We start from the raw sequence: 21,545 nt of genomic DNA, 5'->3' as shown, positions 1-21,545 counted from the left end.
TTGGTGTATCTCTTTCGGTTCCTGCCTAATTTCAGCCTATTTTGTAAACAGCAGCCAGAGTGATCCCATTTAAAAACAAATCAGATCATGTCAATTCTGTACTCACAAGGTTTCTCTTTTCAGGATAAAACCATACTCCAGTGGTTTCTCATGTCATCAGAGAAAAATCTGGAGTTATTACAATGGCCTTAGAGAGTCCCGTGTGTTCTGGACCCCTAATATTACTTTGACCTCATCTCCTAATACTTTTCCCTTGTTTATTCCTCTTCAGTTATACTGGGCACCTCACTCTTCAAACATGCCAGAAATGCTCTCACCTTAGGTCCTTTGTTCAAACTGTTTGTTCTGCCAGGAACACTTTTCACTCTGATAGGTCCATGGCTTGCTTCTTCATTTCTTACAGGTCTTTACTGAAGTGTGTCACCTTCTCCGTAAGGTCTTTCCTAACCACCTTATTTAAAATTACAGTTATCCATCCCTATCACCCCCTTGTTAAAACTCTATTCACTTTCCTGCTTTAGTTGTATCCATGCTGTGTTTTGTTTAACTCTTTCTTTTGTCTTCCCTTCCTCTAGTATTTTGCATTCCATAATGACTGGGATTTTTGTGCCTTTGTGTTCAGTGATGTATCCTGGGCGCTTCCAACAGTGATTGGGACTTAGTAGATATTCAACCAGTATTTCTTAGAATTAAGTAAATTGAATTTTATGTCGTGGAGGAGTGGTTTCCAAATAAACAGTTTTATTGTCTTCTAATAATGAACCTTACTTCCTTTCAGATTTTTTTTTTTCATCTGTCTTTGCATTTGGCTTAAACTTCTAGAAAATGTTAAATAATAATAGGCAATTATGCTTTCCTCATGACCTTAATGGGAATGCATTTCCTATTTATGCTTTTAGCTCTTGCACTGAGATAAATTTGTTTTTTAAATCAAATTAAAGAAGTAACCTTTCTTTAATTTACTTAAAATTTCTTGGAGGACAGGGAATAGAGCGTGGATGTTGAATCTTGAGTAGCTTTTAAGCATCTGGTCAGATGATTATATGGTTCTTTTCTATTACATATTGATGTTATGAATTACATCAGGAGATGTTTTAATATTAAACTATTCTTTTCTTCCTGGAATTAACTGTACTTGGTCACAGTCTGCTATTCTTTTACTTTATTGCTGGGCCAAATTTTCTAAGCTTTACATTATTCCTAGTACTTGTAAGATCTTAAAAGTTCTACATCATTTGTTAAAGTTTCTATTTACTCATTCTCTAATGAGGAGAATTCGATCTACCGTGTATTTGCTCTCAGAGTTGCTCCAGTTCACCTTGGACCATCTCATGGTACAATTATATCCTATAGACCCCTTCTTTCCAACATAAACCAGAGAACATTGGGGGTCAGTTTCATTTCCTGTTGACTAATTAGTAGCCTAGAGAAAGCAGAAAGGTCACTAGGTTTCCCTATACCTTCATAACTGAAAGCCTTATTATTTAGTTGATCCTTCCTATTTTTCTAGCAATATCTATCCTCCTTTTTCTTGGAGCACCTTTGTATGTATCTCATGGTATTTCTTTTTGGAGAGAGATGAATTTTTTCATTATTAGCTGTTTGTAGAAGGCTCATGTTGAAGAAAAAGCAGGGTCATATTTCCAGTTAGCTGGAATTTTTCTATAGGCCTAAGTTTTGGGTGTGTGAGTGTCCCTTTTTTGTGCTGTCCCCACCTATCTTACTATGGAGGTAGTCGGTTTTGTTATTAATTATTATCTCTATAACTAATAGTTAATAACTGATTTTTCTGACTCCTTGTTCCACCTTCCTCCTTCTACTAAGAAACATAGTAGGACCAGGGATACTCCTGCTGCTCTCTTATGTATTCTTTTTCCACTGTTGGAAACAGAGGATAAAGTTTTCCATGTATGTCATATCCCTAAATTTTGAGAAATTTGTTGTTTTTACTCAGGAATTTATTCTTGGCGGGGGGGGGGGGGGGAGGAGTTATTTTGCTATGTTTTGCCTGTAATGGGCAGCCATGGCATTTTTTTCTCAATTTCTATCCCTCCCATAGCAGTATTTGTTCTATTTTTGCTGCCCTTGACTGCCTTCAACTCACTTTGTGGCTAAAAATTTTTATGTTATACTATTTTCTTCTCCTGTCAATTCTTGAAGTTATTTCTAGGATGAGAAAGGGGAAATGCCAAATTAACACTATAATCTTCAAAGTAGAACTCTGAGTCTTTTGGATTCATTGCATTTTACCTAACAAAAACTTTTTATTTTTATAAACTAAGTATGGACCATTTCTCTAAATTGGTGACAGATTTTCCCTTAGTTTTATATGCATTTGGTTATTTTGCCGGATGAGTTTTGACTCTTTTTTAATCAAATTTTTATTTAAAACCTAGTTTGTTAACATATAGTATATTATTGGTTCCAGGAGTAGAATTTAGTGATTCGTCACTTAAATATAACACCCATATAACTCAACATAACCAGTGTGCTCCTTAATACCCATCATCAGTTTGGCCCATCCCCTGCCCACCTTCCCTCATCAACCCTCAGTTTGTTCTCTGTAGTTAAGAGTCTGTGATTTGTTTCCCTCTTTTTTTTCTCCTTACTCTATGTTCATCTGTTTTGTTTCTTATATTCTACATATGGGTGAGATCATATAGTATTTGTCTTTCTCTGACTGATGTAGTTCACTCAGCACATAATACACTCTAGCTCCATGCACGTTGTTGCAAGTGGCAAAATTTCATTCTTTTTGATGGCTGAGTAATATTCCATTATGTATGTATACCACATCTACTTTATCCATTCATCAGTCGATGGACATTTGGGCTCTTTCCATAATTTGACTATTATTGATAACAATGCTATAAACATCAGGGTGCCTGTGCCCCTTCAAATCAGTATTTTTGTATCCTTTGAGTAAATACCTAGTAGTGCAATTGCTGGGTTGTAGGGTAGTTCTATTTTTAACTTTTTGAGGAACCTCCATACTGTTTTCCAGAGTGGCTGCACCAGTTTGCATTCCCACCAATAGTGTGAGAGGGTTCCCCTTTCTCCACATCTTCACCAGCTTTTGTTTTCTGTGTTGCCAATTTTAGCCATTCTGACACATGTGAGGTGGTAGCTCATGGTGGTTTTGATTTGTATTTCCCTGACAATGAGTGATGTTGATCATCTTTTCATGTTGGCCATCTATATGTCTTTTTTGGAAAAATGTCTATTCAAGTCTTCTGCCCATTTCTTTTTTTTTTTTTTAGATTTTATTTATTTATTTGACAGAGAGAGAGACAGCGAGAGAGGGAACATAAGCAGGGGGAGTGGGAGAGGGAGAAGCAGGCCTCCCGCCTGGCAGGGAGCCCGACGCGGGGCTCGATCCCAGGACCCCGAGATCATGACCTGAGCCGAAGGCAGATGCCCAATGACTGAGCCACCCAGGCGCCCCTCTGCCCATTTCTTAATTGGATTATTTGGTTTTGGGGTGTTGAGTTTAGTAAGTTTTTATAGATTTTGGATACTAACCCTTTATCAGATACATCATTTACAAATATTTTGTACCATTCTGTAGGCTGCCTTTTAGTTTTGTTCATTGTTTCCTTTGCTGTGCAGAAGCTTTTTATCTTGCTGAAGCCCCAATAGTTCATTTGTGCTTTTGTTTACCTTGCCTCTGGAGACATGTTTAGAAAGAAGTTGGTATGGCTGAGGTCAAAGAGTTGCTTCCTCTATTCTCCTCTAGAATTTTGATGGTTTCCTGTTTCACATTTAGGTCTTTCATCCATTTTGAATTTATTTTTGTTTATGGTGTAAGACATATGGCTAGTCAGTTTTCCCAACACCATTTGTTGAAGAGACTGTCTCTTTTCCATTGGATATTCTTTCCTGCTTTGTTGAAGATTAGTTGATCATATAGTTGTGGGTCCATTTCTGGGTTCTCTATTCTGTTCCAATGATCTATGTGTCTGATTTTGTGCAGTAACATACTGTCTTGATGACCAGTTTTTTTTTTTTAAGTATATTTACTTTTTTTTTTTTTTAAAGGTTTTATTTATTTGACAGAGAGAGACACAGCGAGAGAGGGAACACAAGCAGGGGGAGTGGGAAAAGGAGAAGCAGGGGGAGTGGGAGAGGGAGAAGCAGGCTTCCCGCTGAGCAGGGAGCCCGATGTGGGGCTCAATCCCAGGACCCCGGGATCATGACCTGAGCCCAAGGCAGACGCTTAACGACTGAGCCACCCAGGCGCCCATTGATGACCACAGTTTTGTAATATAGCTTGAAGTCTGGAATTATGATGCCTTCAGCTTTGTTTTTCTTTTTCAGGATTGCTTTGGCCATTTGGGATCTTTTGTGGTTCCATACAAATTTTAGGATTGTTCTAGCTCTGAAAAATGCTCTTTGTATTTTGATAGAGATTGCATTAAATGTGTAGATTGATTGGGGGTAGTATAGACATTTTAACTATTTGTTTTTCCAATCCATGAGCATAGAATGTTTTTCTATTTCTTTGTGTCCTCTTCAATTTCTTTCATAAGTGTTCTATGGTTTTCAGAGTACGGATCTTTTACCTTTTTGGTTAGGTGCATGCCTAAGTATCTTATGGTTTTTGGTGCAATTGTAAATGGGATCAATTCCTTGATTTCTCTTTCTGCTTCATTATTGGTGGATAGAAATGCAACAGATTTCTGTACATTGATTTTATATCCTACAACTTCGTTAAATTCATGTATCTGTTCTAGCAATTTTTTGGTGGAGTCTTTTTGGTTTTCTACATAGAGTATCATGTTGTGATTAATGAAAGTTTGACTTCTTCCTTGCTGATTTGGATGCCTTTTATTTCTTTTTTTGTCTGATTGCTGAGGCTAAGACTTCCACTAGTATGTTAAATAACAGTGGTAAGAATGGACATCCCTGTCTTTTTCCTGACAGTAGAAGAAAAGCTCTCCGTTTTTCCCCATTGAGGATGATAATAGCTGTGGGTCTTTCATATGTGGCTTTTATGATGTTGAGGTATTTTCCCTCTAAACCGACTTTGTTGAGTGTTTTACCAAGAATGAATTGTGTATCTTGTGAGATGATTTTTCTGCATCTGTTGAGAGGATCATATGGTTCTTTTATTACTGTGGTGTATCATGTTGATTGATTTGCAAATATTGAATCACCACTGCAGCCCAGGAATAAATCCCACTTGGTTGTGGTGAATAATCCTTTTAATGTACTGTTAGATTCTATTTGCTAGTATCTTGTTGAGAATTTTGGCATCCATGTTCATCAGGAATATTGGCCTATAATTCTTTTTAGTGGGGTCTTTATCTGATTTTGGAATCAAGGTAATGCTGTTCTCATAGAATGAGTTTTGAAGTTTTCCTTCCATTTCTACTCTTTGGAACAGTTTGAGAAGAATAGATATTAACTCTTCTTTCTTTTTTTTTTTTTAAGATTTATTTATTTTAGAGAGAGTGTGCACCCACAGTCAGGAGGGGCAAAGGGAGAGGGAGAGAAAGAATTTCAAGCAGACTCCCCACTGAGTGTAAAGCCCGACATGGGGCTCGATCTCACGACCCTGAGATCATGATCTGAGCTGAAACCAAGAGTCAGACACTCAACTGACTGAGCCACCCAGTTACCCCATTGTTAACTCTTATTTAAATGTCTGGTAAAATTACCCTGGGGCGCCACCTGGTCATGGACTTTTGTTTGTTGGTAGATTTTTTATTACTGATTCAATTTCTTTGCTCGTTATGGGTCTGTTCAAATTTTCTATCTCTTCCTGCTTCAGTTTTGGTAACTTGTATGTTTATAGGAATTTGTCCATTTCTTCCAGATTGCCCAATTTCTTGACATGTAATTTTTCATAATATTCTCTTAATAATTGTATTTCTTTGGTGTTGTGATTTCTCCTCTTTCATTTGTGATTTTATCTATTTGTTTTTTTTTTCTTTTCTTTTTGATAAGTTTGGCTAGAGGTTTATCAATTTTATTATTTCTTTTGAAGAACCACCTCTTAATTTCATTGTTCTCTTCTGTTTTTTGTTTGTTTCTATATTGTTTATTCCTGTTCTAATCTTCATTATTTCCCTTCTTATGATGGCTTTAGGCTTTATTTGCTGTTCCTTTTCTAGCTCCTTTAGGTGTAATGTTAGGTTGTGTATTTGAGACTTTCTTGCTTCTTGAGGTAGAACTATATTGATATATACTTCCCTCTTAGGTCTGCCTTTGCTGTATCCCAAAGGTTCTGGACTATCGTGTTTTCATTTTCATGTATTTTTTATTTCTTCTTTAATTTCCTGGTTAATCCATTCATTCTTTGGTAGGATGTTCTTTAACTCCATGTATTTGTGGTTTTTCCAAATTTTTTCTTGTGGTTGACTTCAAGTTTTATAGCCTTGTGTTCAGAAAAGATGCATTATATGATCTCAATCTTTTTTTCTAGTTAAGGCCTAATTTGTGACTCTGTATGTGATCTATTTTAGAGAATGTTCCATGTGCACTGGAAAAAAATGTGTATTCTGTTGCTTGAGGATGAAATGTTCTGAATATGTCTATTAAGTCCATCTGGTCCAGTGTATCATTCAAAGCCGTTGTTTGCTTGTTGATTTTTTGCTTAGATGATCTATCCATTACTGCAAGTGGGGTGTTAAAGTCCCCTACTATTACTGTATTATTATCTGTGAGTTTCTTTATGTTTGTTATTAATTGATTTATATATTTGGGTGCTCCCAAGTTGGGAGCTGTAAATAGTTACAGTTGTTAGATCTTCTTGTTTGATAGACCCCTTTATTATGATATAGTGCCCTTCTTCATCTCTTGTTACAGTCTTTGGTTTAAAAATCTAGTTTGTCTGATATAATTATGGCTACTCTGACTTTCTTTTGATGTCCATTGGTGTGATGGATAGTTCTTCATCCCCTCACTTTCAATTTGGAGGGGTCTTTAGCTCTAAAATGAGTCTCTTGTAGGCAGCATGCAGATGGATTTTTTTTTTTTTAACCCATTCTGATATGCTGTGTCTTTTGATGGGAGCATTTATTACATTTACATTCAGAGTAATTATTGATAGATATGCATTTAGTGTCATTATATTGCCTGTAAAGTCATTGTTTCTGGAGATTTTCTCTGTTCCTTTCTGGCCTTTGTTGCTTTCGGTTTTTCTTTCCCTCTGAAAGAATTCCCTTCAATATTTCTTGCAGGGCTGGTTTTGTGTTCACGAGCTCCTTTAGTTTTTGCTTGTCTGGGAAACTGTCTCTCCTTTAATTCTGAATGACAGCCTTGCTGGATAAAATATTCTTTGCTGCAGATTTTTCCCATTCAGCAAACTGAATATATCATGCCACTTTTTTCTGGCTTGCCAGGTTTCTCTGGAGTGATCTGCTGCTAACCTGCTTTGTCTTCCCTTGTAGATTAGGGATTTCTTTTCCCTTGCTGCTTTCAGGATTCTTTCCTTATCTATGTATTTTGCAATTTTGCTACGATATATCTTGGTGTTGGCAGGCTTTTGTTGATTTTGGTTGGAGTTGTTTATGCCTCCTTGATTTGGATGTCTGTTTCTTTCCCCAGATAGGGTAGTTTTCAGCTATAATTTGCTCAAATAAACCTTCTGCCCCTTTTTCCTTCTCTTGTTCTTCTGGGGCTCCTATGATGTATGTTATTATGCTTTATGGAGCCACTGAGTTCCCTAAGTCTGTATTTGTGAGCCAATATTTTTCTTTACCTCTTCTTTTCAGGTTCATTATTTTCCATAATTCTATCTTCTATATCACTTATTCATTCTTCTGCTTCTTCCATCCTTGTGTTCATTACATACAGTCTGTTGCATCTTGGTTATAGCATTTTTTATTTCAGCCTGACTAGTTTTTAGGTCTTTTATCTTTGTGGTAAGGGTCTCTCTGGTTTCTTCTGTGCTTTTTCCTCAAGTCCAGCTAGTATCCTTATGATTGTTGTTTTAAATTCTGGTTCAGGCATATTGCTTGTATCTGTTTTGATTGGCTCCCTGCCCATGACCTCTTCTTGTTCTTTCTTTTGGGATGAATTCCTCCATCTTGGCATTTTGTCTATGTCTGTCTTTTGTGTGTTAGGAAAGCTGTTCCTGGTCCTAATTTCACTAGAGCTGAAGCTTTGCAGCGCTCTATGATCAGTAGACCTGGTGCATGCAAGGGTTTGTGCTGGTCTTCTGGGGGAGGGCCCTGCTGCTGCTCTGGCTCTCTATCACACTTGCCTTATTAAAAAGGCACTTGCAGAGCACAGGGGCAGGGTGTGGTGTAAGCTGCTCTTGTTCATGGACAGAGGAGTTCACACCCATCACTGTTCAGGAAGCCCTCACAGAAGAACAAACAATCTCCCCTCTGGTGTCCCTGGCTTCCGTGAGATTCCTGCCTTCACCCTGTCTGTGTCCAAGCCATCTGCCCACCGGTGGCCTAGTTAGTGCTCTTGTGTTTTATCACAGGCTTGTGGCTGGGTTTTAAAACTCCAAATTTTCGGGACCTGGCACTGATCCTCTGGGGGAGGGTCTTACCGAGCTGTGGCTAGTACCAGTTTGTCCCAGAAAAGCAGTTGCATGATAGTGCAGGAGTTTGGAGTTTATGGTAAAGTGTGGCAAAAAGCCCACATCCAGATGAGCTGCCCTCAGCAGACATCTCTGCTCATATGGTAATGAACAGGGCAGCTCAATATCACCCGCGGCTGTTTTGTCTCCTGATAGACAGTGCCACCTCTCCCAAATGCACTCTAAGAAGGGGAACTCTTCCATCATGACCCAGGGGATCCTCAGAGCATGCCATCAGCTCCGGGACCTCTGCCCTCCTTCTCTACAAGAGCACTGCTATGCCCCCCAGGTTTATCCTGGCAGTGGTGTGGACTTCTAAGACTTCAGAAGCTGCACTGTTTATAAAAACTTGGGATAATCAGCCCCTCTTATTTTTGCACTCAGTGTTTTTGAGGAAGTGTTTTTGTGTAATCCCCTGTGTGCTTTCTCTCAGCCTCTCTCTTTTTTTCTCTCTCTCATCTCTCCATGATTAGGGCTCCCTCCTCTCTGCAGCAACCACAATTCTTTTCTTCCCCAAATCACATCACCACACCTCCTACCTTCCATGATGTGGCCTCTTTTCTCCTTCTAGTTGTGCAGTCTGTTCTTTCAGTCCTCAGGTCAATTTCCTGGGTGTTCAGAATGATTTGATAATTATCTAGCTGTGTTCAAGGGATGAGGGAAACATAACGTCTTCCTACAACTCCACGATTTTAACTCCTCTTGCCATTTTTGACTCTTAAAGGCATCTGCCAAACATTTTTTCTCTCTGTGGATGCTATTGAATAGGTAAAGCATGCAATTGCACCAAAATTCAAAAACTATAAGACATTCAGTGAGGAGTATGTTCCTCTCCAGTCACTCAGATCTCCTCCCCATCCCCAAAGCTAACAATTCTTACCAGTTGTTTTGTCCTTGGAGAGAGATTCTGTGTAAAAACATATATGTATTTAGGGGCACCTAGGTGACTCAGTCAGTTAAGCGTCTGACTCTTGATTTTGGCTCAGGTCCATCTCAGGGTCATGGGATCGAGCCCTACATCAGGCTCCACACTTAAGATTCTCTCTTTCTCCCTCTCCCCTTGCCCTTCCTCCTGCTTGTGTGCACATGCTCTCTTTCTCTCTCTCAAAATAAATAAATCTTTTTTCAATAACCCCAAAAACAAAACAAAAAAGACTCAAATATATATTTATGTATATTCAAATGTTTTTCCATTTTTGTTCAAATGCTACTGCTATATACAATGCTTTGTGCCTCTCCTTTTTCACTTAACATACTTTGGAGATAATTCTTTATCTAAACATATATAGCTGCTTTGTTCTAATTTCTGCATAGTATACCACTATAAAATCTACTCCAAACATTTGAACTTCATTCTATGAGTGGACACTTAAAATTTTTTATTTACTCTTATGACCACTCAGCAATAAATGTTCTTATAAGTATGACTTTAAGCTCATATTTGACTATAACTCTAAGATAAATCAGGAAATGAGTGATTAGAAGGTTAGTTTCTTCTTGGATCTCCTGATTCCTCAAATGCTGCCTTTCAGAGAAATTGTCCCTAACCACTCAATCTACCATAGCCCCTGCTGTTACCTTCACATTATCTTTTTTATATACTTTTTTATCATAGAATTTTTAAACATATAAAAAATAGAGCAATAATATAATGAAAGTTCATGTACCTTGTTTTTATCAATTATCAGTATTTTCCAATCTTGTTTTAGCTCTCTCTCACTCCCATACATATTTTTTCTTAAGTACCTTAAAGCAAATTCCAGATATGCCATTTTACCTATGAACAGTTCAGTATGTATCTCTAACATATAAGACCTGTTTATTAAAAAAAAAAAAAGCATTACCACTTGTCATTGTTATAGCTAACTTAACACCATTTTCTTGATCTCCTCTAGTACCTATCCCATATTTTCCTGTGTGACTCAAAAATGCACTTTACAGTTTTTGCTTGAATCACAGTCAGAACAAAATCTTCACATTTGCTTTTAATTTGTAAGTTACCTTATCTGGTTTTCATATTTTTTCCCCAGAAGAAATAATATAAATGATGTGTGGGATTTTCTAACTTCTTAATTTGGTTGACTCTTTCCTCCTTGTGTCATTTTTTAATATATTTCTCTGATTTTTGTATTTCCTGTAAACTGATAGTGTAATGTATAGTAATTGTTGGTTAGTTTCAGGTTCAGTTTTCTTGGCAAGAATATTTCATAGATTGTGCAGTGTACGTCCTCTTGTATCACAATGAGATCCACATGATTTCCACTTATCTTTCTTTTAGCAATGTTGAGAGACAGGTGGAAATCATGCATGTTTAGAGAGAGATCAGTGTGTTTTGGTATTCTCAGCTTTATTTGACTATTATAAAGTCAGCCATTGACATTTCACCTAGTGAATATTTCCTGGATTGGTAGCAAAATGATTCTGTCATTCCTTATGTAATTAATTGTTGATAGAAAGTGGTGACAATTTGCAGTTTTTATGGATGTGCTAATGTTCCCTATATAATTTTTAAATTAGTTGTGAGAACTTACTAGTCCTAGATTTAGATAATTTTTTTAGAAAAACTGGATTAGAAATTGCCCATGGTCTTTAAATAATATTCCAAAGAGAAAAACTTTTGAAGTCTATTACTAATCAAAATTATTACAAATGTATTTGAAGTAACTGTGATCTTTCTCATAAAATTTGTATTTCCATGTGTAGGTATTACTTTGAGACACCAAGAAAGTTTCTAAACTTTTAGAATATATTTTATAAAATCTATTTTTATTGTTCCTGTTTATATAGGTTATTAAGTGTGGTATGCTGTGATCTAGACACTCTTCTCCTACTAGAGGCTCAGTATCAAGTATCTGAAACGTTGCTAAATGCTCAAGAAGAAAATATCTTAGAGACCTCTGAAAGCCACAGGTAAAAACAAAGGCAAAACTGTTAAGACAATATTATTAACAATAGTTTTCTTTACAGATGCTCTGTTAAGACAGTAATTTTGTGTGTATAGTTTCATGTTTTTCCCCTATCTGAATTCAGCAGATTTGAATAACAGAATAAAAAGCAATTAAAATATAAATGTCACCATTAGAAAGATTGTGATAGATGTTCATGGGGAAGGCTTGCTTTCTGAGTTTTTTGTTTAATTTAGCTTTTTTTTTTTGACCTGATTTTATTGATAGTTCCATGAAGTTGTATCACCTTTAAATTCAGGCTGCATGTGTAAGATGAGTCATTAAACAAAATGTTTGATTTCGTGTCCCTTGTAGTAACTCTTTACTCCATTCTCTTAATTATGTTAATTCATATTCATAAGCTCTGTTTATTGCAAAATGAGGTTATGGTAATATCTTGATGATTTTTTTCTACCACACTTGTCATTACTTCAATTTGGCTGACATTTATTGAATACATATTCAATATCTGGTATTGTTTTCATCTCAGTAATTAAAAAAAAAAATTGTGCTTCCATTCTAGCTGGGATTTAGAAGAATATAGAAGACCAGGCACATTACTGGGTTCTCTAGATTTGATATAGAAGGGTGGTATTAACAGCTGCAGGAAGTGTGGAACCTGCTCAAAAGCAACATTTAGATTTTGAATTTAAGGTGCTGAGTCTAGAACCTAAGGGAACCTTTACTAAAAATGTGAAAAAGTCATTGTGGAAATAATGTAGGTCTTAATTCCATTTCTTTAAATGCAGTAACATTTGACAAGAAAATATTATTTCATAATATTTATCTGATTATATCAATTATATCTCCATCAGTTCTTTGCTTTCTGACAAAAAAGCTGTAAGATAATGTGAATTTAGCCCTTTTTTAGTGATACATTGTTAATCATTTTCCAGACTTTTTTATAGAAAATTTTCTTTTTTCTTTACATTCCACTGTCGGTTCTGGAATTAAATCATATTCAATTAAGATAACAAAATTGATATGTTTATTTTTCAGGGATTTCATAATCGATGGCTTATCGGTAGAGAGAAATCATGTTCTTGTTAGAATAAATTTTATTGGTGGTCCCATGGAACGTATTTTGCCCCCAAGGGTATTGGAGAAGGTGAGTAGGGTAAAGAGGAATATTTGTCAATAGAAAAGCTGTAGGATACAAATAAACACTTTAAAATGAAAATAGCATTCTTTGTGACAGAGGGGTCATAAGTGCTAGTTTGTGTTGCAGAGTAGGCTATAGTTTCATTAAAAAGTTGTCATTTTTCTCTGTCTATGATGTTTACTTTCAATGTCTTTGTTTTTCATGATACCTAATTTTTATTAGATGAAGACTTTTTTTGTATTTAATTAGCAATATTGAGTACTTTCATCAATATTCATAGACATTGGCTTTTCCTTGAAGGGCTTTTTTTTTTTTTTTAAGTACATTTTTGCTTTGTCAGTCTGGGAAAGATGAGATAGAAATGATTGACAATACAAGATAAACAGTTTGGTTTTTTGAATTTGTTTCCTATTTCAATATAGGAAATACAGGTTTCTTTTGAAGACTATAATTTCTCTTTCATGGAAAAAAAAATAGTAAGGCTACCATTATCAGTCCTAGTTGCTAGAACAAGTTACCATATATTTGTCTTCAGGGCTTGTGTAATGTCATTTCTATTACATTTCATTTTAGTTATTATCCTTTGGAGTATTGAATTGTAATTGTTAAATAGGTTTTGGTTAGTTAGGTTACAACTCTAGTATCTATGAAACAAAAGCCAGTTTAAATTAGTATTTCAGAAAGCCTTAAAATTCAATATTTTATATTACTTCCTGAAGTCATTTGTCTTCTTTATTAGGGTGATGATCCATATCCTTGGCCAATGTTTTCATCATATCCTTTACCTAACTGCTATCTTTCAGAAGTTACAAGAAATGCTGATCTAAAACAAGGTAAGATATTTACCATCAACTGCCATGTTATTTTAGTGCTTTTGTGGTTATAATTTGAAAAAAGATAAAGTAGTATTATGGGAGATTAATACTATTTTTTATTCAGCTTGTGTATATAGTTACATTTATGCCTATTTCTTTGTAAATTTCTTACTAAATTATTTGTATGATATTGAATAATTCTTATCAGAACCTTTTTGTTTTAAAAAAAGGAGTTATGATTTTTGATGAATTCTAGATACATAGGACGTTATTCAGCAGAGTAATATTTTTTAGTATCTGCATGCCATACATAAGTTCTGGGTCCTCAAGATTTGAAATATAAATATAATGTAAATTATATAAATATAATAAAAGTTCAGACGAGTTCATGAACTTTTGGAGACTATATACAAGTAATTAGATAATTGTATGGTAGTGCAGTGTGATAGGAACTAGTCAAATGTGTAGCCTGCTAGCATAGCATATATGCAGGACACCCTTCCAAAGAAAATCAAAGTTTAAAGCAAGGCACGAAATACGTGTTTTTGGGTAATATAAGAACATTTTTGACAAAGGAAAACAGCAGAGAGGCTTGAAAGGAGCAAATTATATTCAGAGAACTGTGAGTAGTTCAGGATGTCTGAGATTTGGTATGTGAGGGCAAGAGAGACCAGAAGTAAGACAACTGGTATGCCAAGGTCAGCTGTAAGACCAGTGTAGCTCAAGACTTTATTGTGAAAGCAATGAAAATTCAAACCGTTCTTAGATTAGAGAATTCTAAGATGAAATATGAAGATATATGATCAAACTACTCACTAATTTGAGAAGTTAAATCTTTTATCAGTGTGATCTTCTTTAATACTATTGAAGTTGTGCTGGAAAAAATAGGTATAAGATTCATTTAACATAGGTTAAGATATTATGGAGTGATTGTTGAAAAAATGTTTGTGTGTGAGACTTCATGTATCTTTCACTTTTTCCTACATTTACTTGCTTTGAAACAATTATAAGAAGCCATCAATTGATATATATTGTTTTTATTTCTATCCAGTGTTTGAGATATACATTATATTTCTCACAGTTGCATAGAAACAAAAATTGTACTTTGTTTTTTATTTCGATCTACTTAGGGGTTAGGGAAAGAGAAAGGGAGCTTTTTAAGTTTTTTTTTTAAGATTTTTAAGATTTTATTTGTTTAAGTGAGAGCGCAAGAGAGAGAGCATGAGCAGGGGAAGGGGCAGAAGGAGAGGGAGAAGTAGACCCCCTGCTGAGCAGGGATTCCCAATGTGGGGCTCAATCCCAGGACCCCAGGATCATGACCTGAACCAAAGGTAGACACTTAACCGACTGAGCCACCCAGGTGCCCCTAAAGTTAATATTTGTCTTTATAATGCACTAAAAATTTTGCCTTTGTTTTCCTCTTGTGCAACCTAATCTATTGCTTTCAGAGATGTGTGAGTGATAGGAAGTATTTTTTAAGAAAAAACTCTTGAGAGAATACCATTTTGAACACTTTACCCCACTGACTCAAATCTTTCAGTGAACCCAAGCCTTTCTCAGTCTGTTACTCTCATGCTTTCCTATTCCTACTTTCATTCTTCTTAATGCCTTTATATTTTGTCATTATTGTTGTAGGTTTCATCATTTATTTGCCCCCTCATTCCTTTATTTAACATTTTTCTCAAGTGCTAATTATCAGGTGCTTCACTAGGCATTGGAGATAAAATGATATATTAAGACATGATCCATTCTTGGTACCCCAACCCTTTTCCTGATCCTTTCCTTGTTGTAATAAAGCATTGTTGTCTTTGCTGAGTTTCACTTGGAAATTAATATTAATTTTTTGAACAACAAATTCATTCATTATCAGTTTTATTATGTGACTGTCATATTTGATTATTTGGTTCTTCAAAATAGTTCGATTAAAAAAATGTCCCTTATTTTTTAAACAGAACAAGGCAGACAAGTAAGAAAAATAAGGTTAAATGGACACTTCCTGAAAAGAAAAGCTACAACATCAATTCCTAGGAATTGGTTTACAGAGGAATATAATTTTATTCCTGCTCTACTCTTGTGAGTGATTTAGAAAAGGGAATAATAATAGCGTCTCTCTCTAGCCCAGAAGATAACTGCAGAATGGTTATTAACTGTAAGTGGGCCCATCATACTGCCGGGCAGTCATACATGGTGTCCCCAGGTCCGTATTCTCCTAGATGATCATTTTAAAATCTTCTCTCATCAAACCTTCACTCCATCCCAGTCCATCCTATCTGATGATGTAATTTTGTTTTCTAGGTTACTGAGGAAATAGAAACAGAAAAAAATCTTCCATGTGCTCCTGATAAACACCAACTCACTTAGCTGAATCTATTCTAATTTCGAATTTTTGTTACTATGAATAAACTGCCAATGTTACTGAGAAAGGCTGGCTGCTACATTCCATCTTCTTCTCAAAGCTAATGCTTCTAACAGTTCTCCCTTTTTCCTTTATTGCTGTTTTTGGGGGGTGTTGTGGATGGGTCTCCATTGTGGCTCTTTGTGAACCGACAAACATGCTGTTAATTCTTCCATATTTAAAATATCTTCTTTTGAACCCACTTTTAAATTTCTGTCCTTTTTCTTGCAAAATTCTTTGAAGGAGTTGTCTAATCTTGGTATTCCAGTAACTCCTTCCATTTTCTCCTGAACCCACAAAGCTAAAGAGGCTTTCACCCTTACCATTACACTGTGATTAGATCTACTGTGTAGATCAGTCCTCATCCTACTAGATTTAACATTGTTATTTAACATGTTCACTCCCTCCCTTTCTTTTGAAACACTTTCTTCACTTGGCTTCTAGAAAATGCATGATGGGATTTTCATCCTGTGTTTCTGGCAAGTTCTTTTGTCTCCTTTGATCTTTCACTTCCCTCTAACCTCCAAGCTTTGGAGTGCCCCAGGGCTCAGTTCTTAAGTCGCCTGTTTTTCTAGCTGTACTTAGTCATGGGGAACATCTCATCTCATGACTAAAATCCTGTCCAGTATGCTGATGGCTGTCAGATTTATATCTCTAACCTCTGTGTCTCCCCTCAACTCTGCATTCATATCTAACTGCCTACTTGACACCTTTGCTAGGAGGGTTAATAAGCACACCACATCTAACAAGTCTGACATAAACTTCTCATACTTCCTCAAAATCTGTTCCTTTGGTTTTGTTACTCATTTCAGAAATGGCAACTTTTGCTTCCAGTTCTTTAGGCAATAAACTTGAAGGCATTCTTTGACTTCTCTTTGTCTTCATACCCACATCTAATCTGTCAGCAAATGCTCTTGACTCTGCTTATCTGAAATCCCTTTCTTGCATGACAGCCCTCCTGTCTCACCTGTATTATTGCAGTAATCTGCCAAGTAGTCAGTGTGTTCTCAACACAGCAACCAGAGTAATGCTGTTGAAATGTTCATTGCATCCCATTACTCCTTAATTGAAACCCTCCAATGGCTTCCCATCGCTAACAAGGCCCAATACATTTGTGGCTTCATTCCTGTCAATGCTGTTTTACTTTAGTACCATTTCAAACCTCTTTAATTCCACATTTCCCCACCATATTGGACAACAACTTCTATTGTCTTTCTCTTTGTCCCTAAAACACAAGTGTTTGACTAAGACATTATTCTCAATTTAATAGCAGTACCTAATACTTCCTCCTAATAATAGTGGTTCTAGTTTTGTTAAGCAGGAGAGAATGGTCTAGGCACCAGTGGATAATCCAGAATGTACATCACAGAGATATCTCTGTGAACTCAATGAGAAAAATGGAGCCAATGAATTTCTAACACCTATAAAGCTAAATTGAAAGTATGTTTCTGGTTAAATACAGTTCAATAAACTAAACATTGTACAATTTTAAATATACGGTCTTTGAGCTTATAATACTTTAAAACATAGCTATTTTGAAGGTAGGAGTTCTTATACTTTTCATTTTGCTTTTTTTACTTGAAAATAATGATTCATTGATTCTGATAGGTGTTATGTTAGTTGTCATTTGTGCTGCAAAATTTTGGGATATAATTTCATTGTTGTGGGGGGAAAAAATCAACTTTGGTTGTGTGCACATGGTGACATCCTCTCATTTGTCTCCCAGCTTCTACATTTATCCTCCTTGCTACAGTTAGCATCTCCTCATCTGTTAAATTGCCTCTTGTTAGCTCATTGGCATTAGTGTTAGCTATTAAATAATTTATCTTCATCTGTAAATAAGAATCTTGAGACATCATCTGGTTCAGTTATTTTTCTTTGTGCACCATTTTAGGGTCACCATACTAAAATGTAAAAGCCCTTTAAAAGCTAGTGATTAATATTATCTATTTGTGTACATATATATGTACATTATGTGTATACATATATAAGCATGTACAGGTATATATGTACACATGTGCACGTGTGTATGTATCACAGGTGTGTGATATATAAATAATCTTACACACATGAAAAAATTCTCTTCCATGTGGTAGAAATAACTTGGAATATTACCTTTCTGTTATCCTAGAGTTTAGATAAATTGGAAGAAGATTGTGAGTGCAGTAACTTACTATTACCTGTGCAGCAGAGAAAAAGGAAAGGGGAGTGAGAGAAAGGAGAGTTGTGCTGTGGTTAAAAGCCAGTACGGGTTAGTGTGTTCAGGAGCTGTTAAAGTGAACTACCGGAGATTGACTCATAATGTCTTTTCTGTATGAAACAGATCATGGGATAAACAAAACAAAACAGATTGCTTTGTCTTCCTAAGCTAAACTTAGATCTCCCAGGAGTTATTGTTATACCCCTGATCGGCCAGTCTGCTCTACTCCATTCCATTTTGGTGTGTCCAGGATGGGACTTCCTTCCCTAAAGAGGAACAGAAATCCAGTACTTTCATACTGAAATAAAAATGGCACGAGGGATTAAATAGCATGCTCTGGTTATTGGAAGCATTAGAGAGATATCTGAAGGTGAGAAATTTGCTGTTCCTTCCTTTCTAGCATCCTATATTCAATTTATTTTTAAATTACTTTTATAATGTTTATTCAGGCTGAATTATAAAATAATCAGCAATCTAGATTACACCTGTACTCTATATACCTTATTACGGTGGAATGCCTGTCTTTATCAGGAGACCATTTGGATCTGTATTCACTCAGCTGGGTCTGGTATCTTCAAAGTAGAGAGTGAGTTTTTTGTGTCATGGCTTGTATGTTTCTCATACTCCTGATAGGGCCATCTGAGCAGTAAAAGCACAGCACTAACTCCCAGGGCCACTGGCAGCAGGGCCACGTGGCATTGTTTTTCTTGGATCTTAGAAATTCGGATGGCTACTCATTGAAAACCTCAAATATATTAGTGACTCCTAATGCAAGTGAACTTCTGCATGTTCCTTGCAAGTCCACCATGTCACTCTTTACCCATATATCCTTCCAAAGGCCCTTCCTTAAAAAACAAAAAACGAAACAAAACAAGAAAGAGTTTACCTCCTTTGGGCTTTCTAATAAGTAAAGAGCTAATGGGAGCCAGCTGTATAAACAAATGTGTCACTTTCCCATTCTTTTCTCTCCCTTGCCCTGACTTCATCTCATGGCCTTTCTCTCTATAGTGATTGACCTACATACTCTGCATAACCCTGTGGGTCTTGTTCTTTTGTTTTGTTAAAAACAGCTTTATTGAAATGTAATTAATGTACTATATAATTCACCCATTTAAAGCATGCAATTCAGTGATTTTTTAGTATATTAATAGATATGTACAACCATCACCACAAACAACTTTAGAACATCTCACCACCTCGTTTTCACCACCAGTATTCCCTCTTCCCCCACTTCTCTCACCCAGCCCTAAGCAACCACTAATCTACTTTCTGTCTCTGGAGATTTCTCTAGTTTGGACTTTTCATATGAATGGAATAGTGTAGTATGTGGTATTTCATGACTGACGTTTTTCCTTAGCATAATGTTTTCAAGGTTCATCTCAAAGGTTTGTTCACGTTGTAGTATGGATTAGTACTTCATTCCTTTTTATAATTAAATAACATTCCATTACGTGCAAATACCACAGTTTGTTTGTATATTTATATCTGCTGATGGACACTTGGATTGTTTCCACCTTTTGGCTATTAGAAATAATGCTGCGGTAAACATTCATGTGCAAATTTCTGCGTGAATATATGTTTTTATTTCTCTAGAATATATACCTAGAAGTAGAATTGCTGAGTTATATGATAATTTGATGTTTAATAGTTTGAGGAACTGGCTCACTATTTTCTAAAGCAGCTGCACCATTTTACCTTTTCACTAACAGTATTATGAGATTCTCATTTCTCCACATCATCATCATCATCATCATCATGTGTTGTGATCTGGCTGTCCTAGTGGGTGTGAAGTGCAGTTTCATTGTGGTTTTGATTTGCATGTCCCTGATGACTAATAATGTTGAGCATCTCTTCATGTTATATATCTTTCTTAGAGAAATGACTATTCACATCCTTTGCCTATTTTTTAAATTATTTGTCTTTTTATTATTGAGTTGTAAGAGTTCTTTATATATTCTAGATATAAATTCCTTATGGGATATATGATTGGGGAACTTCATACATACATACATACATTAAGTTTACACCTCTGGGCCTTTGTTCTTGATGTTTCCTTTTCCTGGAGTACTACCTCCTCCTCTTTACACAGGTAGTTCCTTCTTAACCTTTTATGCTGAATCTGAATGTTACTTCTTCAGAGAAGTTATCTCCACCTTATCTGATACATACTTCTTCCCTTCTGGCTTGCTATCTGTGGATTCCACTATTAGCACTGTACCTTACTATGAGTTTATGTATTTGTTCACTATCAGCTGCCCTAGAGTGTAACTTCCATGAGACAAAAATGCTGCCTGCCTTAGGTAGTAGACAACAATAAATGTCTATTGAATGAATGGATGAATTAACATTGAATTTCTTTTCTATTTTTCCTGTCATCAAACACTATTTTCCAAATCTTTGTCAGTGGACGTTGGGAATTCCTTTCAGGTTAATATGTAAATTGAGAAGTTTTTACTCAAACCTAGAATGATCTCTTATCTCACTCATTTTTTTTTTTTTAAGATTTTATTTATTTGACAGAGAGAGACACAGCGAGAGAGGGAACACAAGCAAGGGGAATGGGACAGGGAGAAGCAAGCTTCCCGCTGAGCAGGGAGCCCAATGCGGGGCTCAGTCCCAGGACCCCGGGATCATGACCTGAGCCGAAGGCAGACGCTTAATGACTGAGCCACCCAGGCGCCCCTATCTCACTCATTTTTTTAGAGCATCAATAGCTTTGCAGTTAGAAAGCCCCTTGAGCTAGACTTCTGTATATATCATTCATGAAGTAGACACCTTTATTATAGTTATTTTATAATTTACAAAGTGGTACCTTATGTTTTTATAGCAAATAAAAGGTATACACTGTTAGCATTACATCTCATTTTTTCCACAATTGAAAAAAATAACCAAAAAAATGTACAGCCTTTATTCTGTGATTACTTCAAATTTAATCTTTTGTAGTTTCAGTATCTTAACTTTACTGCTTCCTCTGCTACATTTTTACTTATCTGATAGGAAATTGATTTTCTGCCTGGCAAAACATTCTCTTTCAAATACTATATAAAAGAGTAAGTTCCTTGGTGATAATCATTCCCTTTAATGGAGTGTACCACATAATGTTAAAATCTTTATAGTCTGATTGCTCAGATATTTTTAATTGGATATTCTTAGATGACATTATTCCTATATGAGAAAACAGGTCATTTTTAAAGTTCATAATATGTGAGATATAACTATCTCACTGTAGTATCCCCCCCCCCAACATGAAGTAGTTTTTCTCTCTTCAAATTAATAAGAAAAGGAGGGAGGACATCATATAAAATTGAAGTGAATTCCAATTAAAATTTACTTTTTAGTTTGTACATTTTCAGCTCTGAATGAATTCAGTATAAAATATGTGTTGAAATTAGGTTCCACTTACTGATCAAATGTCTGTTAGGACCATTCTTAGGTGAGAAACTTGAATCTAAGCCACTGTATTAAATCTATATTATTTGCATAGATTTGGTTCTTTATAAAAGCATAAACAAAAATGCAAACCATTGGCAATGTTTAATAATATGTTTGGGG

General features: G+C 35.8%; 1 protein-coding gene across 6 annotated transcripts in view; it reads left to right on the top strand.

Moving 5' to 3' along the window:
* Window positions 1–21,545, top strand: part of TBC1D32 (TBC1 domain family member 32) — a 201,498-nt gene that overhangs the window by 118,335 nt on the left and 61,618 nt on the right. For all 6 annotated transcript variants that reach the window (XM_064598061.1, XM_064598058.1, XM_064598056.1 and 3 more), the window contains 3 exons: window positions 11,324–11,446; window positions 12,481–12,589; window positions 13,323–13,416. In XM_064598061.1, coding sequence (XP_064454131.1) covers window positions 11,324–11,446; window positions 12,481–12,589; window positions 13,323–13,416 — 326 coding nt within the window. The remainder of the gene's footprint in view (window positions 1–11,323; window positions 11,447–12,480; window positions 12,590–13,322; window positions 13,417–21,545) is intronic.

The sequence above is a fragment of the Mirounga angustirostris genome, unplaced genomic scaffold (assembly GCF_029215605.1).
Source record: "Mirounga angustirostris isolate CCGP_5_RB_7025 unplaced genomic scaffold, mMirAng1.0.hap1 SCAF_8, whole genome shotgun sequence".
NCBI lineage: Eukaryota > Metazoa > Chordata > Mammalia > Carnivora > Phocidae > Mirounga > Mirounga angustirostris.
The sequence above is the reverse complement of the archived record's forward strand: the minus strand, read 5'-3'. Positions and strand labels throughout refer to the sequence as shown.